Source organism: Filicampus tigris, chromosome 9 (genome assembly GCF_054856515.1).
Source record: "Filicampus tigris isolate MCC_2025a chromosome 9, RoL_Ftig_1.0, whole genome shotgun sequence".
In the NCBI taxonomy this organism is placed as follows: Eukaryota; Metazoa; Chordata; class Actinopteri; order Syngnathiformes; family Syngnathidae; genus Filicampus; species Filicampus tigris.
Window position 1 is genome coordinate 11,228,157 of NC_141225.1, and position 26,484 is coordinate 11,254,640.

Here is a 26,484-nt window from a genome sequence, read left to right on the forward strand (position 1 = left end):
TTATGCACACATTATTTGATGTCTTACATCATAAGTTTTTACAACAAATTCTACAGCTTTCTTGTGTGTTTGGAAATAAGATTACACATGATGCAGTATCTAATTGCTTTTATGTCACAGTATATTTTTTCTCGCGATATTTAAGCAGACAAAGCAAAAAAAATCAGCGTGGCCTTGAGAGACAGTGCCCTTCTCCTTGTTGCTCTTCCTTTGCAGATGTACATGAATGCAAAATTTCAACAACAAAAAAAAGAGAGAGAGCGAGAGGAAGAGAGGGAGAGAGGATTCTGAGCTAAAGCAGAAGCGGCCTGTGTCCTTTTTAAAAAGTGCTGCTGTCCAGCCTTATCGTGTCAGTTTGAAGGCCCCCATTCAAAAGTATTCATGCATCTGCCTTTGAGGCACAATGGCCGCTAGTTTATAAACTGTCTGCCCGGGCAGCCAAAGGCTTTGGTTCCTATTGTTTTGGTCCCCTTAATAAACTTTTCGGAGGAGTTCATCAACTCGCCTGAATAGCAAGTTTCAAGACAGAAAATAACAGAAAGGCCTTTTCTCTCCTCCCCACCTCTTTCTCTCCTCCCGGTGCGCAACAATGGCGAGAGGAGGCTGTCAGACATCACAGAGCCTTTTTTTTTTTTTCTCCACTCTCTTTCCACGCTGCAATACAAGAAAAAAGTATTCACCCACAAAAGGAAAGAGAATGAAACCTCTTGAAATGGAGAAGGAAGACAATGCTACGGTTGTGTTTTTTTCCGCACAAACTGCTCAAGAAAGTAAATGGGAATTTTCAGGAGCAAATGTGGAATTTGGGAGATGCATCAGACAGGGGACTGACTCAGAATTCAGAATTGCTGCATCGATATGTTTTAGCAAAAAGAGGGTGCCAAGGATTTTTATGTTTTTCATCAGGGTGTGGCCTTCATCACGTGTAGAATTTCTATTTTTAGGGCAAATCACTCACCATCAGACTCCTGAACAAATGACATTTGAAATCTGTCAACCAGACGGTGCACAATTTTTTTTTTCTTTTGTAATCCTGTTCACTTAAACATTTACACTGTGCAATACTACTGTAACCTGCAATACTTGAATAGTTGAATGCCTCCATTATTCCAGATTATATATTGTGCATATTTTGTCCACTAAGTAGACGGTTTCTGCTTGCTGAACTTAAACACGCTGGCCTTTTTTAAAAGTTTCAGTGTTTTGAAATTGTTTCTTATTTACATATGCCTAACCCCATTCCCTTCAGTATTTATATTTTATTTAAAACTGCTCTTTTGCTAACTTTGATATTTTTTGTGTAAGTGGAGGGTGAATAGCAATGTAAGAATTTCGTTGCTCTGTGCTATCAGTTTTTACTGTGCTTATAATAAATAATCTTCATTCGTGAATCGAACTTTTGCTGCCATGCTATGCGCACGCTTTGACAAAAACTAATTCTTCACAATTAGGCAACGTCCATCAGTTGAATGTATGTACCGGTACATACTTCAAATTTATTAGAAAATGGACAAAATCTCAAGGACAAATTCATTTTTGAAGGACCACTGAAATTTGCTAAAGTGACCCCCAAAAATGTTTGCTTCAGACAAAAATGGTAGACTTCCCGAGCCTTTTTTTTTTTTTTTTGGTGGGTCTACTCATGATAGGCATACCTAACAAATTTCATGTTGCTAAATGAAACTGGGCTAAATTTACAAAACAAAAACAAAAAAAGCCTGGCCATAGAATGTTAACGAAAAGAAAAAACAAAAAAATATTGCATTGTTTTCTCAGTGTCCAAAAATGACACTTGTTGTCAGCTCCAATGACAGTATGCAATAAAGTGTAATTTTGTCAGTAAGCCATTAATCCTCTGTTACACCTTTAAACTATGTGGCCAATGTTAAAAGTCCTTAATAGACATCCGCTTTAATTAATTTCATAGTCAATTAAAACAAGGCTCCACTGCATGCATGCTGCCCTGTTCGCCTGCTGGCGGCCGGACAGCCGTAATTGATGTAATAGCCGGTAAAGCGGGCGAGAAAAGCTTTGAAATAAAAGCCCACTGTGGTCCAATTCAACAACACCCCACCCCCTGCCTCCATTCCCCTCCACCATCTGACCCAAAAATGCCTTATTGGCTGCCCCCGGACCATGCCGCCTACTGTTTCCCACCGCTGCTCCCAGCGCGCTTGAACACCCTAATTAGATGTGACAAGTTCAACGAGCCGGTTTCGCGGGAGGAAAAGCCGCTCAGGTTATGATTTCCGAGTCGGAGCCACAAGGGATCGTGTGGACAGCTGATTCCTGTCAGCCTCATTCATCTTCTCACAGCCAATTAAACATCAACGCTAACAAAGCGGCCGACGATTAAACGCCTCCGAGGAGGCGAGATGGAAGGCTTGGCGGCGGGGAAGCTGAGTGAATCATACTCGGAGCTGTTTCTAATATGATGTCCCTCTCATGGGGCCTCAATAAGCTATCCAATATATTAGAAACAGATCTCAGCGTGATGCAATCCTCGCAATCTCGGACCACAAAAACAAACGTGTTGATAAGTTAATAGCTCTTTGACAGTGTCAATCAAAATTGAACCTTACTATCTTTATAAAGGCAGTATATTTGATACAAATCTTGCATTGTATCTCAGTGGATATTGCAATAGTGTGTATATTATTGCATCAGTGGCCATTGCATCCACATATGCATATGAAGTACTGTACAAGGAACATTTCAGGACAGATTCAAGGGTTGGGAATATCATTTGATGGGTCAATTAAAGCGATTTAAAATATGTGTGGAATTGATTGAATTGTTGTTTAATGATAAAAAAAATGCATGCACTACTGGCTGTGGCCAGCAAAGGCGCTATTGATTCAGTCTCAACGAGAATGGGACCTGAAGAAGAACATGAAGTCACCTAGGCTGATTGTTACACAGCATTTAACATTTATGGTTTTTCAATTTTATGAGTGAAAAATAAAAATGGATACAACCGTCTTTGATGGCCTTGTTCAGTTCTTGTTTTTTTATATATTATTTTTATTTGATTTTTTTTTTTCTTACTTGCTATAATGACTCAAAGGGGAATGAAAAATGTAATCTCCACATTTGTTTACATAACATGTCATCCGTATTTACCAATATTTACCAAAAACATTTTTAGGAAAAACATGAGTGAGTAAGTGAGTGATTCTAATAATTGCACCAATCACTGACAGAGTCGTTACAAATGGTGTTGTGTTTACTTTAGAGCGAAACAAACATTGGGTCACACTGACCTCTTAACCTTTTTTGTTGTTCCGAAGAAGAAAACGTTAAGTGATTATTGATCTAAACTATATATTGCTGGCATAAGGGCAAGACCTCCTATGTTACAATTTGGTTAAATTTCATATATTTTTTTCACAAAGCTATCCCACTGGTCAGTGTACACATGTGGGTGTTATTTTTACAAATTATTGACCAATCTAAAGTGTTGAAAATGGCTTGCGCTTGTTAAGGGTTGAACAAACATGCCGTTTTGGACGTGCCATCAAAAGTAATATTTTGGGAGGTTGAAGGATTCCACCCGATGCCAGTGGTATAACAAATAGGAAAATAAATGCTGTTGATTAAGGTACTTTGTTGCCTAACAATTAATAAAGGATGACATGCTTCTGTATGTTTACAAACGTAGGATTTACACCCAAAAGTTGAACCTCAAAATAAAGAAAGAATAATCTATTAACACTTTGAAAATGTTGTTTTAAAGATATATTTGCACAATTGGCTTTGCACATTTGGTGCCCATCCCTAAAAGATACACTCATAAAACCGTCACCTGTGAGCGAATGATTGCAAATGATCTTTTAGTGTTTTTGCTACTAAATTCCTCCTCCTGTTGGATTGCAGGCCATTATAATGACCGAGCGGTTTGCACGTTTCTCTCACACTTCTGAGGTTCTGGTTTTCGAATCTTGCCTCAGGGCTATGTGTGGAGTTCGCATGTTTCTGCGGGCATACCCCTGCTTCCTCTTACGTTACAAAAACATACGTGTTAGCTTCACTGAAGACCCTGAATTCTCCACAGGTGTAAATGTGATTGCTGTCTATATGTGCCCGGCGATTGGCTGGCGGCCAGTCCAGGGTGTACCATGCCTATTGCACAAAGTCAGCTGGGCTAGACTCAAGCCCGCCCGTGACCCTAATGAGGACAAATAGACGATGGAAGGTTGGACCATGACAAGAAGAGCAGGTTGGGAAGTTCATCTTGCATTGAGTGAAAATTGGAAAGGAAATCAAACACAGGCCCTAATGAAAGACGGCCGATGTTGTTTTGTGACAGGATACCTGGAGGGGGCGTCACTTCCTGTTTAATTGGTCTCACATGGTGTGAAGGAGACCCCGAGCGATCGAAACCATCCAGAGTCTACGAATTGAACTCTGGTCGGTAAATATGATGATGTTGTTAAACATCACAGGCTGGTGACATCACACAAACGCGTTGTGTCGCGCTCTTTGGGAGCAGGAAGCGTTAACCTTCAAGTGCTTGCCGACAATACGCGATCACAAGCCACCTCCCCTCCCCGTCCACGAGGGGAGAAATTGAATCCCTTTAAGTTATTAAGCAGGAAAGGATTATAAAAGGCTCTTTATAGAAATGAGCTAGAAATCCCCATGTCTTCCTCTGTGTACACTTTTTAAATTTCCCACAAGAAGCCAGGGAGGGAAGATTGCCCCTTTTCAAGCGGAGAAACCACAAGAGATGGGGGGGAACCTTTTTTTTCTTCTTCTTCTTCTAGTCGTCGTCCCACATGGTAAGCGCGCCACTTTAATTAATAGACAGCCTTGAGAGGTATCACTGTCAGCCGGGATAATGGCGGCAGAGTGTTTGTGCCCCCATGAATATTTGTGATGTGATCAAAGTCAAATGGCAGCGCAGAAGGAATCTAAGCCTGCTCCCCCTTTTATTTATTTTTTTAAATATATATTTCTGTCAACGCTTAAGCCGCTGACACTGAAATGTCACTCCGGGTTCGGTAGGCCTGTACCCCCACCCCTGTCTCACTAGTGCTCCTTTCGTTTTTATGCTTTACTGGACCCGACATGCTGACACTTTTTCAAAAACAATGTTTTAATAAATAGCTGCCATTACGCATGTGTAGCTGTCACCGCAACATAAAATACCGTCCATTTAAAGAAAGCACAAGCCTCTCCTCCCAATGCTATATTCTCAATTATATGACAAAAATATGACGCAACGATCCAACAAATGTTCATTATTATTACATATTATGAGCATTTGTGGACTTTTTCTAATCTCGGAACTATTATTTGGTTTAAGAATCACACAGCGGACCCAACTAAATACACCCATGGGCCTTGCTTTGGCCCACATGCGCTATGTTATACTTTGATTTATGGCGTCACTTATAGAGACAACGAAATATATACGGCACCTTTTCTCATCTTAATTGTATTGAAACTGAAAGAATGGGCAGAAGGAAGGTGAAGGATTCCATGTTTAATGCATATTATGTACATTTTTTGTGAATTCAAAGCTGAAATGAGAGATGGACAGGGCAAACTACAATCTTTTTTATTTTAATTTATGTACTGGTAAATGTACATACATCAACAATAACAGTGCAGTTTTGATTGCTGTTGTCGGAGACGTATTAACATCGTCGTCATCATGATTATGTATGTTAATTATTGTAGGTGCGGTTTGGTGTGACAAAGATCACTGCACTTACGTGTGGTTGGGCACTTTATTTACCTATATGAGGGGGATGAAAAATAAATTCAAATATAGATGAAAACTTAACTGCAGTAGTTCAGTTCAAAAAGTGAAACTTCTACATTCTCTATACATTTCCTTCTCTTTCTTCTCTAAAGCCAACTATTTCATGATTTTATTATTATGAATAACGGAATATAATATAATGTATGTAAAATGAATTTAATATATTGACGTACTGAGCAAAATGTACCTTTAAAAATTCAATCCAATTTTTGACCCAGCACTTACAACGGTGTTTTTTGATTTGATACACAAACAGTGCATGTATTGTTATTAGGGGCATAACAAAAACCGATTCCAATCAGAAAATTTGACAAACCGAATTGCATCGTTACATTCCAAAACCGTTACATCATTATATTGTATAGTAGTGTGTGGGGATGTACACCGTAGTTATCAAAATTATTATTATTATTATTATTGTTATTAAAATTATTATTATTATTATTGCTATTATTATTATTGCTATTATTATTATTGTTATTATTATTATTCGGTGTCTGGTGTCGCCGCATGGTGCAATGTAAATTCCAGTGCGAAGTGTCTTGCGTGTGTGCGCGGGGCCAGGGGAGGTTAATCCGAGTTTAATGCAGTGAAGCGCAGCGCGGGGTCTGCGCTATGATGGGTATGTTATCTCTGCCCACCATTTGGGTGCTATCCCCACTCCGTTCCCAGCCAAGCCAAATAGCTCGCGCGGATGGAGTCTCTCTCTTTCTCTCTCTCTCTCTCTCTCTCTCTCTCCCTCTTCTTCTCTCTCTCCTTCCTCCGCGCCCGAGGAAAGAAAACGTTATTAATAGCTAAATAACTCGCCCATACTTTCACTGAATCTCTCTCACACACTGTTCCAGATGGATTTGTTTGAAGTGCGCTCCAGTCCCCCAACCACCAAAACCCCTGCATGCCCCCCACCTCACCGACACACGCACACACACACACACACACCCGCACCCCCCCTACACACACACACACACCGCACCCCCCCACACACACATCACCCTTCCCCATTCATCAACGAGGCTTTAAAGACGAAATATAGCCAATGTATACATTTATAAAAGGGAAGTTCGTGCACGCAGACATCACTCAGTTGTGCGTAAAACGACGACCTGCAATCAAATAATACTTTGTTTGTAGTATAAACCTCCCCAGTTATATTTCAACCATGCTGGTGTGCTCCCCACCCGACCCCACCCCTCGCACCTCACTGTCACTTCCCCTCCCTCAAACTGGGAAATAATCCCACCTGGCATCTGTTTAATTAGACTGAGGACCTCTTCTAATCCTGCGATTTGCTCGAGTGTCCATCGCCTGTCGCCGCGTGCGCCACTTGCACGTGTGGCAGATGTGCATCACGCAAAAAAATAAAAAAATAAAAAATGTCATTAAAATTAAAATAATAGTAATGAGAGATGGCTGCCTGCTGCACGACTATGTAATAGCATGAACTGCACAAAAATGCCTTTTTGTGAAACACTTACATTTTTTATGAGATTTGTGATAGGCCTATTTATTTTAAAGCATGGCAAAGTAATATAATTAAATTATTAAAATTATTAGATCTTTCATTATTAGATATGTTCGAACCGAGCCAATATATTTCATCAAGGGGAAACTATTATTATTACTTTTATATTTAGTTTAATTTTATTTCCGTTCTCATTTTACGTTTGAATTATATTTATTGTATTTTTCAATGTGCAGAGAAGTATGTCTGTTAACCAATATATATATTATTGAAATTAGAAAAAAACGGGTCACAAAGTGTTATTTTCAAGCAGTTAATTTTTAAGTCCACGTCTCAGATTTGTGATCTAAATATGATATGTAGATTATATTGTACATATTTGTATTCATTTTTTTACCCTGATAAAGACAATATCTAAAATAATTTTAAAACAATGATAAACAGTGCAATATCAATTTTTACAGAGTAAATGTACATTTTAAAGCGTTTTGTTATCAATATACTGTGCTGTTGTGCAAGAAATACGACTAATTGCATTACACATATTTGGGTGCATTATTTTTTTTTCCATAAGCACATAAAATACAACAGTATATAATTTTCAAGAAGTTAAACATGCAGGTCTGTGCTCTATGTTAGTGTTGTCAAATTGGATACCAGAAAATTATGATTTTTTTCTGCATCGTATTTTATTTCCTGCTTAATGTTATTATTATCATTCTTGAAATTATATATTACAGGAAAGCCTTTTGTCCATCAAAAATAATAATATTTTTTGGGTGGATGTGCAAATGACCCCGAAACCATGTTTTGCACAGCCCTGCTTTCCACCCTCTGATCTGTCATTAAAACGACTGTAATATGGTTAGCAGTTTGAGCAGCCATTTTTAATGAACTCTAGATTAGAGCTGGGATAAATCCGTGATGTAACCTCCAAAACACGCACAATAAGCAACTCGATAAATAAATAAGAAGGACTTAAAATCTGGAGACGCCCAAAAAAAAAAAAAAAAAAAAAAAAGAAAAGAGTGAGAGCGAGGAGTGGATGAAAAAAAAAAGTGAGAGAGCCCTCATGAATGTTTTGCGCCCAGGGCGAGCCACGATGTGAGCTCGGCTCTGAGATGAAAGTGAAAAGAAATAAAAGGCTGCGTTTAATCTGCTTGAAAGCCCCTCTCCGCTCATATAAGGGGGCCGCGCCGCGCGCCGCCAGAGTGAGCGGCTGATTGGGGATAAATACATTTGTGAGCGTGCCTGCCAGCTATTACACCCGGTGTGAACACGTAGTCACCTATTCAGGCGAGCCTCGTCTCCGCTGCTCCCCGCTAATAAGTATTAACATTATGATTATTATTTAAAGCCATCTCGTCTTGCCTGCTTTTTATAGCCACCTAATTCTCTCCCTGATTTCAAAACACAAGCACAACGGGGACAAACAGCAGCCAGGGGAATTATGGGATGTTTTTTTTTTTTTGGAGGAGGGGGGGATACACGTGGTCAAGCGCGCATGGACACTTGGAGCAGAATTTTCCCTTGTGAAGCGTGGCGTGGCAGGGGGAAAAAGACAAATAGAGTGAGCGTTTTCACGCTATCAACTGATTCCACTCCATCGGCCATTATATGAAATTACAAAACTATCTAGCAGCGGGGCGTGCTGAATAATTCATCTCCTTTTTATGGGTCCCCACTTGCCCTTTTGTGTAAAGTTTCCTGGCGTTTGTTGGAAGGAGAATGGACGTGGCATGCAGTGCGGCGCTTCTCGCTGCCCTGCTTTCCAGGATTTTGCTTTTGTGGCTGCGTGGAAAAAGAAAAGTATCAATGGAAGGGAGGTTTGTTGAGGGTCATCTTTGAGTTGAAAAGGGGAGTGTAGCTGCACGGCTTTTATTATTATTTGCAGTTGATTGAAATCCAATCCCGAAACGGAGGCTCCAAGTGCACGTTTAGGGTTTGCGTAATTACGCACGGGTGATTGAGGAAGCCGATTGAAGATGTAAAGACGACAGAAAATTATTTTATTGCACTAAAAGATTTCAAATTTGTATTGTACTTATTCTATTTTTTTATTTATCACTCTAATTATAGTAATTGCCTGTTTTCATAATCTTTAGGCTATTGTATACAATTAAATTGAATCCCTATGTGTAGATGTTCCAGTCCCAAATCTAGGAGGTTTGCGATTGCGCACGAGTGACTAAGAAACACTGGTTAAATCATTCTAAATCAAAATATGTATTCCGGATAAACTTTCATGCAGCATGGACATTTCTTTGCTGATGGGCATTTTTTTAATGTGAATTTAAATTGAAGTGCTATGTGCATATGTTCCACGTCCAAATTTTGGACGTTTGTGTAATTATTCTGTGACCAAGAAAGTCGGTGTAAATACTTGAAAATAAATTCAATGTTTAAAATATGTATGTTTATCATTATATATGTAATGTCTATAAACAATATGATTCCCCAAATTATTATAAATACAGAACATTTTTTCTGTGTGGTTGGCTGTGATAAATCACCATTTGATTTCAACTGAAGTTGCAAAATATTACAAAGACGTATCCTATATATTACTGTAAAGAAAGTAGAATATGAAAATGCGCATTATTGAAAAAGTAATAATATATATATTTTTTCTTTTTAAAATATTGTCTATATATACACAGTACTTTTCTCCACAGAGTGATAAATCTTCCTTCCATTCCATCTTAAGTTACAAAATATTACAATGACTTCCCCAATACATGGCTAGAAAGTGCATTTTCCTGCAAATATAATAAAAAAAATCCATACAGCTACATTAGAAATGGAAGCATTTATCAGAACTAAACGAGCAACTAACCACACGCTCTAAACTAACAAGTGGTGAAAATGTGACCGTGGGTCAGCAGCCGTTTAAAGGGGGGAGTGGTTGGGGGGGCCTTCTTTGCGGGGTAGGGAGTGCGAGGGGGGGCGGTTGGTGTGTCAAAGCTGCACACCGTGAATGAATGGCTGAACGTGTGAATGAATGAGGCGCAATTGGCCAACACAAATTAATTTCCTGCCGCTAAATACCTTCGTGCCAAGGCTCTCATAAATAATGGAGTGAATGAGCAAAGGAATCGCGTCCCACGAGGACGCCTCGGAGGAAGTGCATTTGGACATATTTGGGCAAATCTTTCCATCCGGGCCAGGAGGAGGCTGACAAGACATGCAAGTGGTAGATAGAGAAGCCATTAAGGGCCCATAAGGTTGCTAACTTACATTTATCACCGAGGATGCCATCGATGCTATGCTTTGTTTTCTTTTCTCCGTCTTCATCCTTCTTATCACAGTCATCCTCGTCATCTTTTTTGCCAAATCGGGCCCTCAAAACGCGGCTGATGGAGCTCACTAATGGCAACAAGAAGGTAAATGGGTGATTAGCCCTTCAAACCCACAACACAACCAGATCATCTCATTTGAAGAAGGACACTGCACAAAAGTCAAGCATATTTTGCAGGCATATTTTTTTTCTCCTCTTTTTTTTTTCCATCAAGCAGTTATGACGACAAGCGATGCTGCACTTGTAGGCTCCTATGATAAGGTTATTAAAAGAAGAATTGCAGCTTACCAGATGAAGCCTCACCTGAAGGAACTGTGCTTCTGTCGCACACCCCGTCCTTCAGCAGCTTATCCCGGATCTCCCAGCTGAACATGCCCGGGTTCTCTCGCTTGTACTCCTCGATCCGCTTCTCCACGTCGGGAGTGGCCACCTGCTGCAAGTTGCATGCACAGAGGGGTGGGGGCAATTTAATTGGAGCCATTTCATGGTGGGATATGTCTTTATACACTGTAAAGAAAACACCACACGCAACTTGTATTTTATGGGGACTAAAAAAAGTTGTTTATGTTGGAACAACTTTAAAAGACTATTGACATTTATGGCAACGATGTTACACAACAAAGAAAGCAATTTGTTTGCGCAAAAAAGGTTTTGCTGAGTTGTTTATGTATTTTGTTGTTGTTGTTGAAAATGTGGGGAAGCATTTTCACATGAGCAAAACTTAAAATATTTAGTTGAATTGACGAACTTCACCCAACTTTTTTTTTTTTTTAACAATGTGGGTTAAGGTCAAAACACTTTATAAAGTAAGTATTTGCACTTTATTTAAACTGTCAAAGTAATGCACTCACTTTTCCTCAAGCAAATGAAGAATTATACAGATGTCATTAATTACAATGAAAGAACATGTACACACATTCTTATTAGCTGATAGCTATATATTTTGTTGATGTACTAATTTTATGACAGGTATGTTACACTATTTTTATGATCATGACTTTCGCTATGACAGCTATATTTAACCAAATGCAGTTTTAAAATACAAAAAAAAAAAAAAAGAACATAAGGTAATACAACACGATAATTGTACTTACTGAATCATTTTTTAAATAACACAAAGTGTCATATTTTATTGTTGAGCTACAGTTAAATGCAGTGACTATCAAAAATCTAGCACATTGGATAGAAACTAATGCTATATGCAGTCAATATAGCTCGACTGTTATCACGTGAAAATGTAATGTTATGGCCAATTACTTTATAAATGTAAAATATTATTACTTTCATTTTACATCTATATATATATATATATATATATATATATATATATATATATATATATATATATATATACATTAAAGAATGTTATTGTCCATAGTGTTGGTGATTCTAAGACAATAAATGCAATCTGCTGCATGGGATGTCATTGGAGTGCAAGTGTAGCCTACTTCATTAAAAATGCACAGAAATGAATATTTCGATCATGATACATCTTCATGTTTAGGACGAACCAATAACTAGCAGGGTACTAAAGAACAATTACAATTGTATTGATTCTTGCAAATTTTGTTGCACTGTGCTGATGTACCTAATTTAATGGCCGGTGTCAACAAGCGAATTATAAAAGCAAATTAACTGAAGTGTGTGCAAAATATTACTAAACGATGAGTGAATTTTAAAGTCTTTGTTTTTTTTTTTGTTTTTTTCCCCCCATTAATTACAGATTTATTTGGCACCATCAGTTGCACGGATGATAAATAAATAGAGACCGATCAATCCTGCCGTAATTATGTTGTCATTATGGTCATAATGTTATTGATACTATTGCAGTGGATGCCACTGAAGCGCGCAGGTGTACCTAATGTTGTGTCCGCAGAGTGCACATATTCCTGTATGAATTCGCCCAAACCACACGCACACACACACACACACACACCCACACGCACACACACACCCCACACACACACACACGCACACGCACACCCACACTCACCCTGGGCTTGCTGCCCCCGATGGCCCCCGGGCGGATGGAGCCGGTCTCCTGGTAGCGGCACAGGATCTTGGACACGCAGCCGTGCGAGACGCGCAGTTGTCGCGAGATGACGCACGGCCGGATGCCGTGGTGAGCCATCTCCACGATCTTGTGACGGATGTGGTTGGGCAGGGGCCTCCCGTTGATGAACACGCCGCCCAGCTGGTTGACCCGGCCCTGGCCCAGTGGGGTGGACACTGCATGCGTGGGCAACAACACACTAGTGTCAACGCAAGAACAACAAAATACAGCACCAGAGCAACAATTTCAATGTCTTTTTTTTTTTTTAATTTGATGCACAGATTCAGCTTGTCACGCAACATGCATGCACCCGAGTGCACTCCACGCGCTTCAATTCCACGAGTGGAGAGCCAGTGAAGAGGCTGACACTTTGCCACCTTGATTATTCCTAGTCATGCTGTCCAAATATTGATGTGATCCTCCAACGTTTCTCCCGTGTCTTATTTGCCATTTGCTGCAGCGGCCCTCTCGAGCAAATCCACGGCCAACTTGCAAAGCCGCGCGCGTGTAGCCCGGGTGTGTGTGCGTGTGTTTTCCTTCGCCACTTGAGCACGAACGCGGCCCTAATGGGAAAACGGTTGCCATAAATGCATGCAAATACAAAAAGTGGTCCTCAGACTCATCCTCCTCATCGTCCCACGGCCGTATGCTGCAGACAGCTCGAGTGCGCGTGGGGAGTCGTCGCCAAATTAACAATTAGATTGCCTCTTTTTGGTGGCACCGAGCAGTAATGTGCCTCTTTTAATGTTGTTAAAACAGACAATCGTGTTAGTGATGTTTACGACAGGCCTACGACAGGGGGAAAAAAACCCCACATTTGTCAGTTTAAATGCTAATTTTTGGATGAAATTGGTTGACTTTAGAGGAAATGCATGACGTTGTTTTATGTTTTATTATTAAAATGAAAAGATGAAGCTAAAAATTACTTATGTGAAATATTAATCCAAAAAGTAAAACACGTGACCTTCATTCACATGAGAAAAAAAAAAAGACTTGTGCACAAAAAATGCTCATTTGGGATCCCTCACACGAAATTGATGAGAACATTACAGAAATAATATTAAAAACATATCTGTATTCTGATTGAAGTATTTTTACATTTAAAAATGGTTGTTAAAAAAGATTTCAATATTAACATAGTCTAAATAGATATATTTATTTCGGCAAAACCTACTAAATTTTCAGTAATGAAAAAACCTTCAAGTTCATGTTAAAAAAAACCCTACTTTAATAGGTGCAGACAAAAGCCTTTATGGTCATGTGATATATGGTCAAATGATATCAGCATTAAAGGAAAGATCAACTATATTTGATTTGGTTTTGAAATATTTTTGTGAAAACAAACATTGTAATATGTTTGCTTTTTATTTTACCAATAATTAAACAGGTGTTTAAATACGTGTAAAAAAATGTAAACAGAAAGAAACACAAGCATATTTGTTCACTTGTCTTTCTTTCTTTCTTTCTTTCTTTCTTTCTTTCTTTCTTTCTTTCTTTCTTTCTTTCTTTCTTTCTTTCTTTCTTTCTTTCTTTCTTTCTTTCTTTCTTTCTTTCTTTCTTTCTTTCTTTCTTTCTAACTACAAACGTGTGACCTTCACGTAAAGCCGTCTCGAAGCCGTCCCAAAAAGTCTCCACGTCCGCTCACCTTCTAGTGGGAAGCCGGTCCGTGGGTAGTTCTGACCCGGCGTGGGACGCACCATCCGAGGCACTGTTCCGGGTAAAGTAGCCATCCTGCAGCTACTCGCTGAGCAGCACCACCACACAAAACAAACAACAAGAAGACTCAAAGCTGCTTTCACAAAGTCCAAATTGCAGGGAATGTCTTTGTGGGGGGTAAAAAAAAAAAAAGAAAGAAAAAGAAAAAAAGGAAAAAAAAATCAAAATGAAAAACTATGCAACGAAATTCCAATCCCAGGTGGGGTTCACACGAGGTTCACATAAGAGATGGGATGGGGTCAGTAATTAAAAGTAAAACAGCAGTGGTTTACAAACTAATGATAATGAGTCAAGAAGGCAACAGAGTTTGGGGGGGGAAAAAATAAAAGGCCCTCTTGTCCCCTAGGTGCATTTGGCGTGAGTGTAATGTCTACTGGCTGCGTGGAAGTAGTTGAAGTGGGCAACTTTGGTGCACACGACGTGGGAGGAGGCAGCGGCGTGCTCCCATAGGCTGCCGTGGCCTTCTTCTTTTCGCACTCAAAGCCAGTGGGCTCAGCCTGCACACCCGCCGACCAATCACAGGGCCGCGTTGGACTATTTAATGCACTGCTGCTAACACCACCACCATCATCATCCTCATCCTCCGCATCATCATCCCCAGCAGCCTCCTCATCCTCCATCACAAGAGCCTGCACACAAGAAGCAATTGTTCAGTGGAAAGAATATTTTGAAATGAATCCACTCTACGCTAATAAAAAGCCATTATTCACATAAAATATTTGAAATAAAAAACGTTTTTTTATGGAGATGTTTAAAATCAAACGAAAAAAAAATCTTGTTGTGTGCCAAATATCAAGTATTAAGCAATGTATTTATATGAGATAAACTAAATTTATATTAATTACCCATACTAAATGCTTTATGGTAAAGGTTGAGAATTTTCAATTACATTTATTGTTATTTCCCTTCAACCCCCTCCCACCCGCTGCAAAATGATTAAAATATTATTTAATAGGTCATTATTCGATCTATAGGGCCATGTCAAAATTGTGCAAATTCAGTTCTTGACCTCTCAATTATTGAGTACAAATTCAAAATCAAATTTTTATTCTATTAGGAAATTGATAATTGCAACATTTTGGGAGCTGCTATAGACAACAGGTCGACTTTCCCCTGAAGATTAATTACTTCATAATTGAATATATACATGTATAATTTTGTTTACTGTGTGCATGTGTGTGTGCATGTGTGTGTGAGACACCGTGTTGTGTGTGTCAATTTCCGTGCACAGGCACTCCTGGTGGAGGGCAAATTTCCACAAAACATTTTTCACAAGTGACAATTAGGGGAGTGTGCTGGGGGTGAAATGGCGATTTCACATATGCATGCAGATGCACCGTGTGCCGAGGCGGGGAGGATGCAGGAGCCCCTTCCTGACTCTCCAAACTGTTGCCCGAAGAGAGAGGGGAGGGGAGGGGGCGGGGGGGTCCAGCCAAGCATCAATCATGTGACAACCATACAGCAGTGGTGTCATGGCGAGTTAATATTGGTTTTACAAAGAATCAACAGTTATACAGTATGTTGTTAAAACAGATATGTACATCTTACTTATTTTTTAAGATACATACAGTGCTGCTGACTATTCTTGCTGCTTATATTTACAGAGTGCAACAATGCGACTATAAATCACCTGTCATAAAAGAAGCTAACTGCTGTTTGCATTAAAATGTAAAAACGATAATAAATTGTTTAATAAAGTGGAAGTCAACCCACAAATCTGATTTACAATGATATGTTCCATGAGCCTCCATTTGTCTAAACACGACATTCTGATTATTGTGTTTGTGGAATATGAGTTAAGCAGCGAAATCAACCCGTTTTTAGCCACTTTCTGTCGACTGAAAATGACATCACAACCGCTACGGGCTCAGGTAAGGGCCAGTCATGGCCCACTTGTTGTCTGAAGTTGAGCCGTGATTGGTTGTTTGTGTAATTGTGGGAGTGAACAAAGCCAACTTGCTTCCCGACCAAATGAAGCAGCTCCTCTCATTTCCTTTGAAATCAGCGCGCCAGATGTGCTCAGTCTTTGACATTGTGGAAACAGACTTGGGAGTCCAGGCAGAAAATGGAAGAGCAAGAAGTATGTTCATAAGGAACTGCAAGCTGACCTCCACAGGTGGATGATTTTAGGTTGGCCGGGGAGATCACAGATCACTGCTGTGAAGTGTGCACTTGGAGACCACCTTCCAACGGATTCGCTCATGTCCGTGTATGAACGTCGCCCCCAACATCTGTGCCGCAGCCAAGGAGTGTGATTTTAAAAATATAATCAACATGATGATAATAATAATGATGCTTTTTCTACAATAATTCAGAGGGGTTGATGCACGCTGTTGTCATTTAGGAGTGAAATACCAGGGAATTAAGTATGACTGGCGGCCATGACAGCCACCGACATACTGTTCATGTCGACACACGCAGCATCGTGGTCAAGTCAACGACACTTTTGACATTTGAATTTCTTCATTCATCTCACTGTTTTGGTAAGTACTTCACATGTACTGTTTTGAAAACACGTTGCTTGTGACTGAGCGTGTGTGTTGGACAGGATGAGTGCTGGAATCGTTAAAAGAAAAAAAAAAGGCATTGGTCTGCCGCCATTGTAGGATGTGACACTTCACAAGAACTGTGCGTTCTCCAAATAATCTTCCATTTTAACTTTATGTGTTTACTGTAGTCCACAGGAACATTTCTATGATTACCAGAGTGGCTCTGGTTACCTTGCTTGGAGATTGAAAACTGTTGAGCGCAACTCTCCTCAAGAGGTCAATATATCTCCACACACTTTTCAAGATGGACTCACAACTCATCACAGCCCGTGTGAAAGTGTGAGACAGTTGTCTGGTGATGACCGCAAGGAAGCAATGCTTGGTTTAAAGAACTGAAATAAATGGAATACCATTTTACAAATTCATCTATCTCATGCACTGGTTTGCATTTCCTGGCTGACAGCCAATCAGAGTTATTGTCACTTTATTGTCACTGACACCACTTTGCAGACTGCCGTTGGTGTCTTATTCATCCAATTCATATCTAAAAAGCACCATGACACAAAATATATGAATTTGCCACAATTCTAAACACTACTTTTTAATTTAGATTTATTGTCACTTCCACCATGAATGTGCTGAACAAAATTCTGAACACGTATGCGTTCTACTTTATGAAACCATGACCGAGGACCGCAGTACAAACAATGACCTCCCTGCCATGCTAACATAAGCATATCACTAAATAGGCTGAGATCAACTTTGGCTGCCTCCTCACCATGCCTCACGCATGAGGACTGATTCGTGGAATGGACTAAAATCCACTTCTGCTATCCGTAATCAAGACCTTCAAATCTGTCACCCCTAAAAATGGACGTGGGGCCGTTCCGGCCCCGGAGTGCCCAGCTCTGGCTAAATGTACATCATCCCCTACTGTTATTGTTGCTGAAATTATGTCAACATCAGGCAGGAGTGATGTACCTGAAGATAAATACACATTTTTTTAACTTTCACTTGTTATTAATACATTTTTGGGGATGGGGCAGTATCCTTAGCATTGTAAATAAAATGAATAAATAAAAAAGTGGAATAACCCAATTATTTGCATTGTTTTGACCCAATTTGTTGTGTTCATTTAACCCTAAATTTGGGTCAAAATGGAATAACCCAATTTGTTGTGTTCATTTAACCCTAAAAGTTGGGTCAAAACTGAATAACCCAATTTTTTGGTTCAAATTGACCCAAGTGTGGGTCGGGCCCTTTTGTAACACAACAATTGGGTCAAATTTAACCCAAAAATAGTTATTTTTGACCCAACTGTTTTTAGAGTGCAGAATTGCCTCCTTGGCCATATTGCGTGAGTAATCAGGACAGCAATTTGTCCGAATAATGAGTTCCACTTCAATGTCTGTGGTTTGAGCACATACTTTTACTTTTTTCCATCACTTTTGGTGGGATCACGAGAGAAAAAAACACAGAGAAAATGCAATTTGACACACCATAGAGGGTTATTAACAACCCTGCCAAATTTAAATAAATAAATAAAAATGTCAAGTATATAAAATGAGGCTTCAACATTATAAAAAAATTAAAAACCAAGTTATTGTCTACCATCTCAAACGCTATAGGCATTTTCCACTGAATGCCTAAACCCACGCCTCGCTGAAAAATTACTGCTTCTTCATCTAGCAACCGTCTCAAATCCAAACATCCCTACACTGAAAAAAATAGTACTTGATTTTCAGTTGCATATGATTAAAATGTGTTAAACTATTACATACAATTTGTTTATTTTAGAGGAAAACACTGGAAAATGACAGGTTTACTACATTTTAATCATGTGCAACCGATGTACATGTTTTAATTAATTCAATCCAAAGGATCTTTTTTTTTAAGTGCACATGTTTGAGCCACAAACATGATATGATATGATATGATATGATATGATATGATATGATAGGATAGGATAGGATAGGATAGGATAGGATAGGATAGGATATTATATGATGTTCGCTTGCAGCCTCCAATGGCTTAAATATATTCCACCAAGTCATTGCAGGTCTTTGCACAACATAATGAGAGGCGCTAGCCACCAGCTATCTAACGAGCTAACTGCGTCACTGCTCATGTACTTATACTGTATAAGAATGGGTGACTCATGTCAGACACCCATGTGTGTCACTGGGCACCATTTTAGCGACATCCCCCCCACCCCTCAAAAAAATATATATACAGACGCTACATTAAATATCCTCAATTCAGTACAAGATAATTCTCAATTCTTTAACAATTGAACAATTATCTTCAAACGTGTAGAATCTAGAAACAATTGTCTGAAATGGTTTACAATGCACATGCCATTGTTTTCTATACATCACCTGTAATTAATCCTTTGCATGTTTCCATCTACATTTACCGGTATATTTTCATAAGCAGATATTGAAAAGAGGGGACACAACACTATATATTTATTTATTTCTACTTACTTTGGCCATAGAGCAGCCCATGAGAATATTTAATCTAGTTCACGATTTCATTCTAAAATCCTCAGAGTAAAAAAACTCCAAAACACAAAGCCGCAAATGCTAATAGATGATAATTAACATTTGCTTGGTCATATTTTTTCCCGGCCCTCGAAGGACTGATTTGAGATAATTAAGTGTTCAAAATGAGAAGTTGGAGTGTTTTTGCTCCAACTCTTGAGCAGTCAACAAATTTAGACAGTTTGTGTTCACATTTCCTGGAATAATATGTTTGAATAATAATAATGACTTAAAAAAAAAAAAAAAAAAAAGGGTGCTTGTATATAAAGAGAAGGGGTGGGGGGGACGGCACCCTTATTATACATTTCACAGCTTGTTAGCAATGTTCCTTACAGGCTCATCAATTCTTCAAGCATTCCTGGGGTCTGGATGTCCTTATAGTGGAATTGTGTCCACTATTGGGCGACTGAGTTTTTTTTCCCTAACTCTTTTTCATCCTTCCTCCCTCATGAGCACACAAACACTCTCCAATCTTATCTCCATCTTCAAACGCTTCCGTCTTCTTATTTGCGTCACAGCAAATTAGCAACGTTTCTTTTCATGCTTGTAGGTGTCATGTTTTATCTTCATATTGTTCAGTACAAAGCAAAGCAGAAGAAAGACACGCCGTGAAAAGATGTTGCATAGCTTTGTGTCATTTGTGAGCAGATAAAAAAGGAGGAGAGATTGTTTCAGTTTCTTATCTGTCATACAAATGGAAAAAGAAGGTAACCACTGTTACAGTAATATGAAAATGTAAAAACTATTGATGTTGTATTCACCACGACGTTGGCAGAGGGATGATTATTGTGTGTGCTTCGGAGGCAACCACACGCCAATTACAATTAGAAAAATATATATAATGTATGTATAATAAAATATTGTAAATATAACATAAGTTGCATTTCTTCATTTCAATGGGAAAAGTTAACTCAATTTACGGACATTTCGGGTTACAAACGGGACCAAGGAACAATTGAAGTTCATAACTTGAGGTACCACGGTATGTATATTTTATTTATTTATTTGAGACACGAAAAGTTGTAGCGTAAAGCCACAGGTTTGTTTGCATTGTTACAGTGTAATTTATGAGTTTACACCACACTTTTTTTGCCTTTGTTTTAGTGTAAGCCTAACCTGTAAGACCAAAACATTTATGTCTAATAAATCTGATATTGTTTATTGTAACAGATGAATTTATTGCTTGCGTGTGCTTGTGTTGTGTTAAAGAATACATGGGAGGACCTTGAAAAAAATAATTGCATATCAAATCACAATCGCAATATTGAGCAAAAAAAATCACAAATAGATTCAAAATTGTTCAGCGCTATTTTAGACTGTCTTGTGGACTGTGAGGCAGACATGCTAACCCCTCGGACTCCGTCCCTCCAAGTTAGAAGCACTATGTTGCAATAATTCGCTTAATGTACAATTCGATGCTATTAGTGTAGCACTAGAAAAAGCCCCGCCAATACAAAAAAAAAACGCTTGACTCCTTTAAATGACTTGAAGTCTCGTGAGATTTGCTGATGAAATTGTAAGTTCAATGTCGAATGGGGCATTTTCCCCAAAAATGTTAGCGTGTTTCCAAATGGCACAAACTTTACAGGGTTTACTTGGAAGTTTGAGTTTCCGCTTTATGTATAATAGTTGTCCTCGAGGGGTAATTCCATTCATATGAAGGAGATAATTAGTGCTCCACATTGACAAGTAGAGATGGAAATGTGCTTAAAATATCAACTTGTAGTATTCCTCTAATAAGAGCGCTAACTGTGATAAATTGGCACTCTTAAAAGCGGAAATTCGAATAAGGAGGCAGGTTTTTGGCACTCTTCCACTTACAAGAGCACTAACAACCATGCGATTGCAACAGCCAGACTCATATGCACACGAGGTGCTTTTAACCAGCACTTCCTCTACATCCTTGTTAACTTGTTGAGACATCTTCACATCTGCTTGGAATTATCCATCACTTCCTTGTTGGAAATATTTTATCACGACAGGGGAGGAGAGGCGTACGAAGGAGAAATGTCACTTTGGGTTGTAATTGAATGAACGAGACATGATGGGAGTCGCGCAGGTGTGACGAGGGGCCTAATGAGGAAAGCGATGACACGGAGATTCCTCATTTGGAACACGTTAGCCTCTACCACTTGAGGTCGGTTGGGGTCAAAGCGAGGTTCACTCACACTTCGGGTTGCCAACTCCCTGAAAAATGAATAAGGGACACCTCATTGGCAGGGATGGCCTACCTGACTGCCTAGAGATGGGCATATCGATACCAGAGTGCTCAATTTTAAGTATCGATCCTCAAGATAAAGTAGTGATATTGGCAATTAATTCATATATATTTTTGTAATCTATAATTTAGAAGGTTGTATTGTCATCCAATCAGAATGTTCACTATGTGTTGCCAAGCTTAATGACCTTTCCGCCTTGGCAGAAATTTCTTTGCCAAATGCAGAGTAAAACGCTGAGCAAGACATGTCATAGTTGAGGCTCAAAATGAGCTCACCTTTAATCAGTTCAGCAGAACATTTTCACATATTTGTCCACCTACTCTTCATAAAAGAGAAAAATAATGTAAACTATTTTTTACATTTTTTTAAACTATATTTTTAGTTAAAGTGTAGTGTATCGACTGACTGTACAGTAAAAATGATCCATATCTGTTTGAATATGTAACAAATGTAAGGCGGTATGTGTATTTCTTTATCTTATTATTCATCAATAATTACTTTTATGTATTATTAATCTATTTAACATACTTGTCAATCAATTGTACTTGTTTATTCCAACACAAAGTTATTGTATTTTGTTTGTCCATACAATGCTGACATTCATTGCACATTCCCATATTAACCTTGATCAGAGAGTTAAAAAAACGAATAACTCTTTACATACTGTATCAATGCACGACACATACCATATCGATCTCTGGTGTTGCCTGGTGGACAACAAATTTGTCATGCTGCTTTGTTGACTTCCGCTATCTACTTTGGCAAGCGACACTACCTCGACCAATAAAATAAGCGGATTCTGTATCGGCAAACTTGTGTATGAATGTGCTGTCAGCTCATTGGTCAGAGAGCAAGGGAGGGCCTAGGACCGTTACCGCAAATTATCATATAAAGGGAACTGTTCTTCATTAATTCCACGACATATTACACATTATTTTTTTACTCTGACGTCCTTTTACAACTCAATACCGGACACGTACTTAGGTTCCCAAATACGGGATGATTCCATTTTTCAAGGGACGGTTGGCAACCCTACTCACAGTATAGTATGTACGTGTATATATTGACCATGTGACCAACCACCATATTGCTAGCACTTGTTATTATTAAGGTTGCGGGTGAGTTGTAGCCTATCCCAGCTAACTTTGGGTGAGTGACGGCGTATACCCTGGACTGGGTGCCAATAATCACTCACAGGGTACATAGAGACAAACAACCACTCACGTCTATGGACAATTATCCAATTATCCATGCTGGTTTTTGTGATACGTGAGGTAACCCATGTAAGAACAGGCAAACAGTAGGTTTAAATCACTGCTTTTCGAGCTTTTTGCCGCACAGTGTGTGGCAAAGGGGAACGAGAGACAGAGACAGTGTGGCGGAAAAACAACATGTGTCAAGCTGACTTGTGAGTCTGGTGTTTGACTTACGAGAGCAAAGCAGGGATGCCCATAACTCAAAGTGGTGATCAAACACGGTCAAAAGCCACTTAAAGAGGGCAACTGCCTGCAGATCCCCCAGGAGAACAAGAAAAGTGGTTTGTTTTGCAGAGTGACCACTTGTTTTTAGGACACGTGAGGTGAACGCCAAAGGTCATCTTGTTTTGTCGTAGGAATACATGTAACCAGGTTCTTAACATTGATGTATAAAAAGTAGTTAATATGAAAAGTAGAATACTGTATACCTTTGTCGTTTGACATTTTTTGGGAACAATCAGCATCCATCGCGGCAATAGAGGCATGAGTGAAGTGTGTGGTTTTGGTTTAGATCCAAATCCAAAAAATGTTAGCCCCAAGGAGATTGTTGTACACACCAACAAAGTAGCCACTTTATCACCAGGCAACATGAAAAACTTATTCAGGGGAAATAAGGGGTCTTGTATAATCAGGATCGATTAAGAACTTTGTTAGTAGCAAAGAAGCACAGATAGTTCACTGTTTTTTTATTTTTGAAAATGGAAATTGGCAGGTAGAGAAATAAGGTAAATATCTAATTTTGTGGATTTTTTTTTAATGAATCAGTTTCCTAATCCTGTAATGCCATACATACATTTCCTGCACAGTTTTACTATATACTAAAGTGCAAAAAATGTAATTATACCTTGCTTTGACATGTTCTTATGAGGACGTGTCGGTAAAAAAAATTGACAAAATCTCACTGAAAAAGCATCAAAATCACAGTTTTCTTTACCTTGATTCAGCAAATTAGGAAGTAGTTGAAGCAGGAATCTTGGATTGTCCCTTGTACTGTGTCGAAATTGTTGTAGTGAAAAATGCATCCACCAGGGGGTAGAAGACAAGTATCTTGGGGCTTTTCAGGAAGATTTATAGTGATGCAAGAAGGCTTTGAAATTCTTGTATCAAATTTGATGCGTTTGGCAATACAGGGCAAATAATGGACTCTAAAATGAATGTGCACGGGTAATTGATTGCAATTATGTATTTAAAAAGACAACACAAATATCTTTGAAGTGAATTTTTGAAGATGAATTTGTTTACTATTTGTTTACTACAGTATAAGTGGATCTAAAGACCATGGCAAAATGTGGGTGCCAAGGTAGACCAATTGAGAACCTCTGCTTGAGACTGGATTGGATGTACCCCATCAATGCGAGCTTGGCATCATCATATTACAGTGATCAGTGACTTCTACACTCCCGTGACATGGACATTAACACTAACCGAATGTCTAAACTGCAGGGAAAGCATAGATCATTCAAGTACAGTGTGAACAATATGCAAGGCTGACCAACACCACATCTTTTGGTCCTGCCCCTCCATCTGCATCTTCTAGAGCAGGGATGGGCAACTGGCAGTCCGTGCTCACACTCTGAGTAGCCACTTGATCCAGAAAAACAATATTGTGTTGGGGGGGGGGGGATTGTAATTATGTTTACTCTACTATAGTATCCAAATGCTCACAGTTCAGCACCCGCGGACTCACCTATTTGCAGATTTTTTCTCTCCATTATTTTTTCAGTATTATTTTTGGGGGGCGAAGAGTGGTTTGTGTTGAATAATTTAATGAAAACTATTGAATATTGTGCTAATACCTAAACAGTACGCTAGTCAATACAGTATGTGAGGGTAACTGCTGGATGGGTGCAGGTGGGTGTGCTGTGATTCACGGCAGAGCGGGTGACATATCCTGTCACTGTTCATTACATGTGTCTATGTTCTCACTACCAGGCAATGTGCACCACCTGGTGACGTGAGATGGAGGATAAAGCGGGAAAATCAAGGCTGATCTGCACTGGGAGGCAGCTGGAACCCAAGATGCTCCGACAAAATGATGCTTGGAGCAGCCAATCAGAGTCTGCCAATGTGAGCATTTGTCTCATGTGGAAGCCAGAAGGAACTAGGAGCTAATAAGCAGAAAATACAAGGCACATGACAAAACACAGATGATGGGCTGCTCTCGCTCCAAAAGAGCAACAATGCCCTTTTATTGCTCCCAAAAACAATATGTTGTCAAACCTGTTTGTAATAACTGTAATAAATAGATTTAAAATGAACCCCAAATGCTCTTGTCTGATTTTACGTGACATAAAGGAAAACAAAGGACATTTTTGTTATAATTATAGTTAGTGTTAGTAAGCAAATTTCATAAACTTAAGATGCTGTTTCAGTTAGTGTTTGTTTTTTAAAAAGTCTTTCCGTTTTATTTGATTAAATTTTATTTCAATTTTAGTTTATTTGTATGTTGTTGATTTATGTTGACTAAAATAACCTTGGTAAATCACTGATTATAATTAGGTTGAGAGGTCTTACCTGATGTTGACTGTGTTTTTGTAGCACACAGCATATGGGAGAAAAATTGTGATATTGTAAATTAAATTTGGATTTATGCTATAGTTAGAAATGTTATCTTAGTTTAACTGAAAAGTGTAGTATTGATCACAGGAAAAGTGCTGAGGAACCTTTTAACTTGGAAAATCCCCCCTAAGGGTGTAATGCCCCTGATTTCATCCTCTTTCAGTAGCCAATCCCTGCGATTGCTTCCAAGAATTAAGATCTACTGTAAAAGTTCAATTTTTTGGTAGTCTAGGATGGCAAGAACTGACATGCTGTTATGATTCCACTTTCCACTCATTTGGGACTTTGAAATAGTACAGCGAAAAACTACTAAAAACAAACTGATCACTCAGGACAAGACACACAAACAAAGAAAAGCTGTATAGATATGGGACTATGGGTGTAGCCTGCCCTTTTCTTGGAACAGTAGTCTTTTGGAGAACATATCACAGTATGTATGTACATGTAAGTGGAACTGACTCACAGCTTCAAACAGTGACCTGTGGTATTCCTTAAGAGTCAATGTTAAGCCCTCTGTTGTTTTTACTTTATATTAATGAGCCATGTAATGATGACAAAAACGGCACACTTTATATAATTCACGGATGACACGAATACAGTATTCTGCTTTGTGGTAATGATTTGGAAAAATTATTTGGTGTGGTAGAAAAAGAGCTAGAATTTTTGAAGGAATGGTTTCTTTCAAGCAAATTAACTATCAATTCCAACAAAACGAATTATCTTTCCAAATCACCCAATAAATGATGACAGAAAATTAATAATAAATGATACTGAAATGGAACGTGAGAATGAAACAAAATTTTAGGAATAATAGTACAAAATAAGTGAAGTTTGAAATAACTTATACAAAGACAAATATGTACATTTCTCTCAGTACTGTTTAAAGTGAAAGAATTCTGGGATGAACAGGCATTGTTTATTTATTTTCTAGTGCTCCTTGGTCCTTAGAGGTGTGGAGAAATACTTGTCCAACTATTATTAATTATTCCAAAAAGAGCAATGACAATTGTAAATACAGTTGCTTACAGGGAATGTACAAATTAGTTCTTTAATCAGAACGGAACTTTAAAAATCAAAGACTTGGTTGAATTTAAAATGGCACAATTTATGTACAATATC

General features: G+C 38.8%; 1 protein-coding gene across 4 annotated transcripts in view; it reads right to left on the reverse strand.

The window, feature by feature from the left end:
- Nucleotides 1-14,649, reverse strand: part of pax7a (paired box 7a) — a 67,202-nt gene extending 52,553 nt beyond the window's left edge. The window contains exons 1-4 of one of the 4 annotated variants that reach the window (XM_086040463.1): nucleotides 14,229-14,649; nucleotides 12,524-12,759; nucleotides 10,834-10,963; nucleotides 10,470-10,598 (exon numbers count right to left, since the gene is read on the reverse strand). In XM_086040463.1, coding sequence (XP_085896589.1) covers nucleotides 10,470-10,598; nucleotides 10,834-10,963; nucleotides 12,524-12,759; nucleotides 14,229-14,313 — 580 coding nt within the window. In that variant the 5' untranslated portion in view covers nucleotides 14,314-14,649. Of the gene's footprint in view, nucleotides 1-10,469; nucleotides 10,599-10,818; nucleotides 10,964-12,523; nucleotides 12,760-14,228 lie in introns of all 4 variants that reach the window. The other 3 variants (XM_086040462.1, XM_086040465.1, XM_086040464.1) reach the window with 3 other exon arrangements.
- Between the last annotated feature and the right edge of the window lie 11,835 nt (nucleotides 14,650-26,484).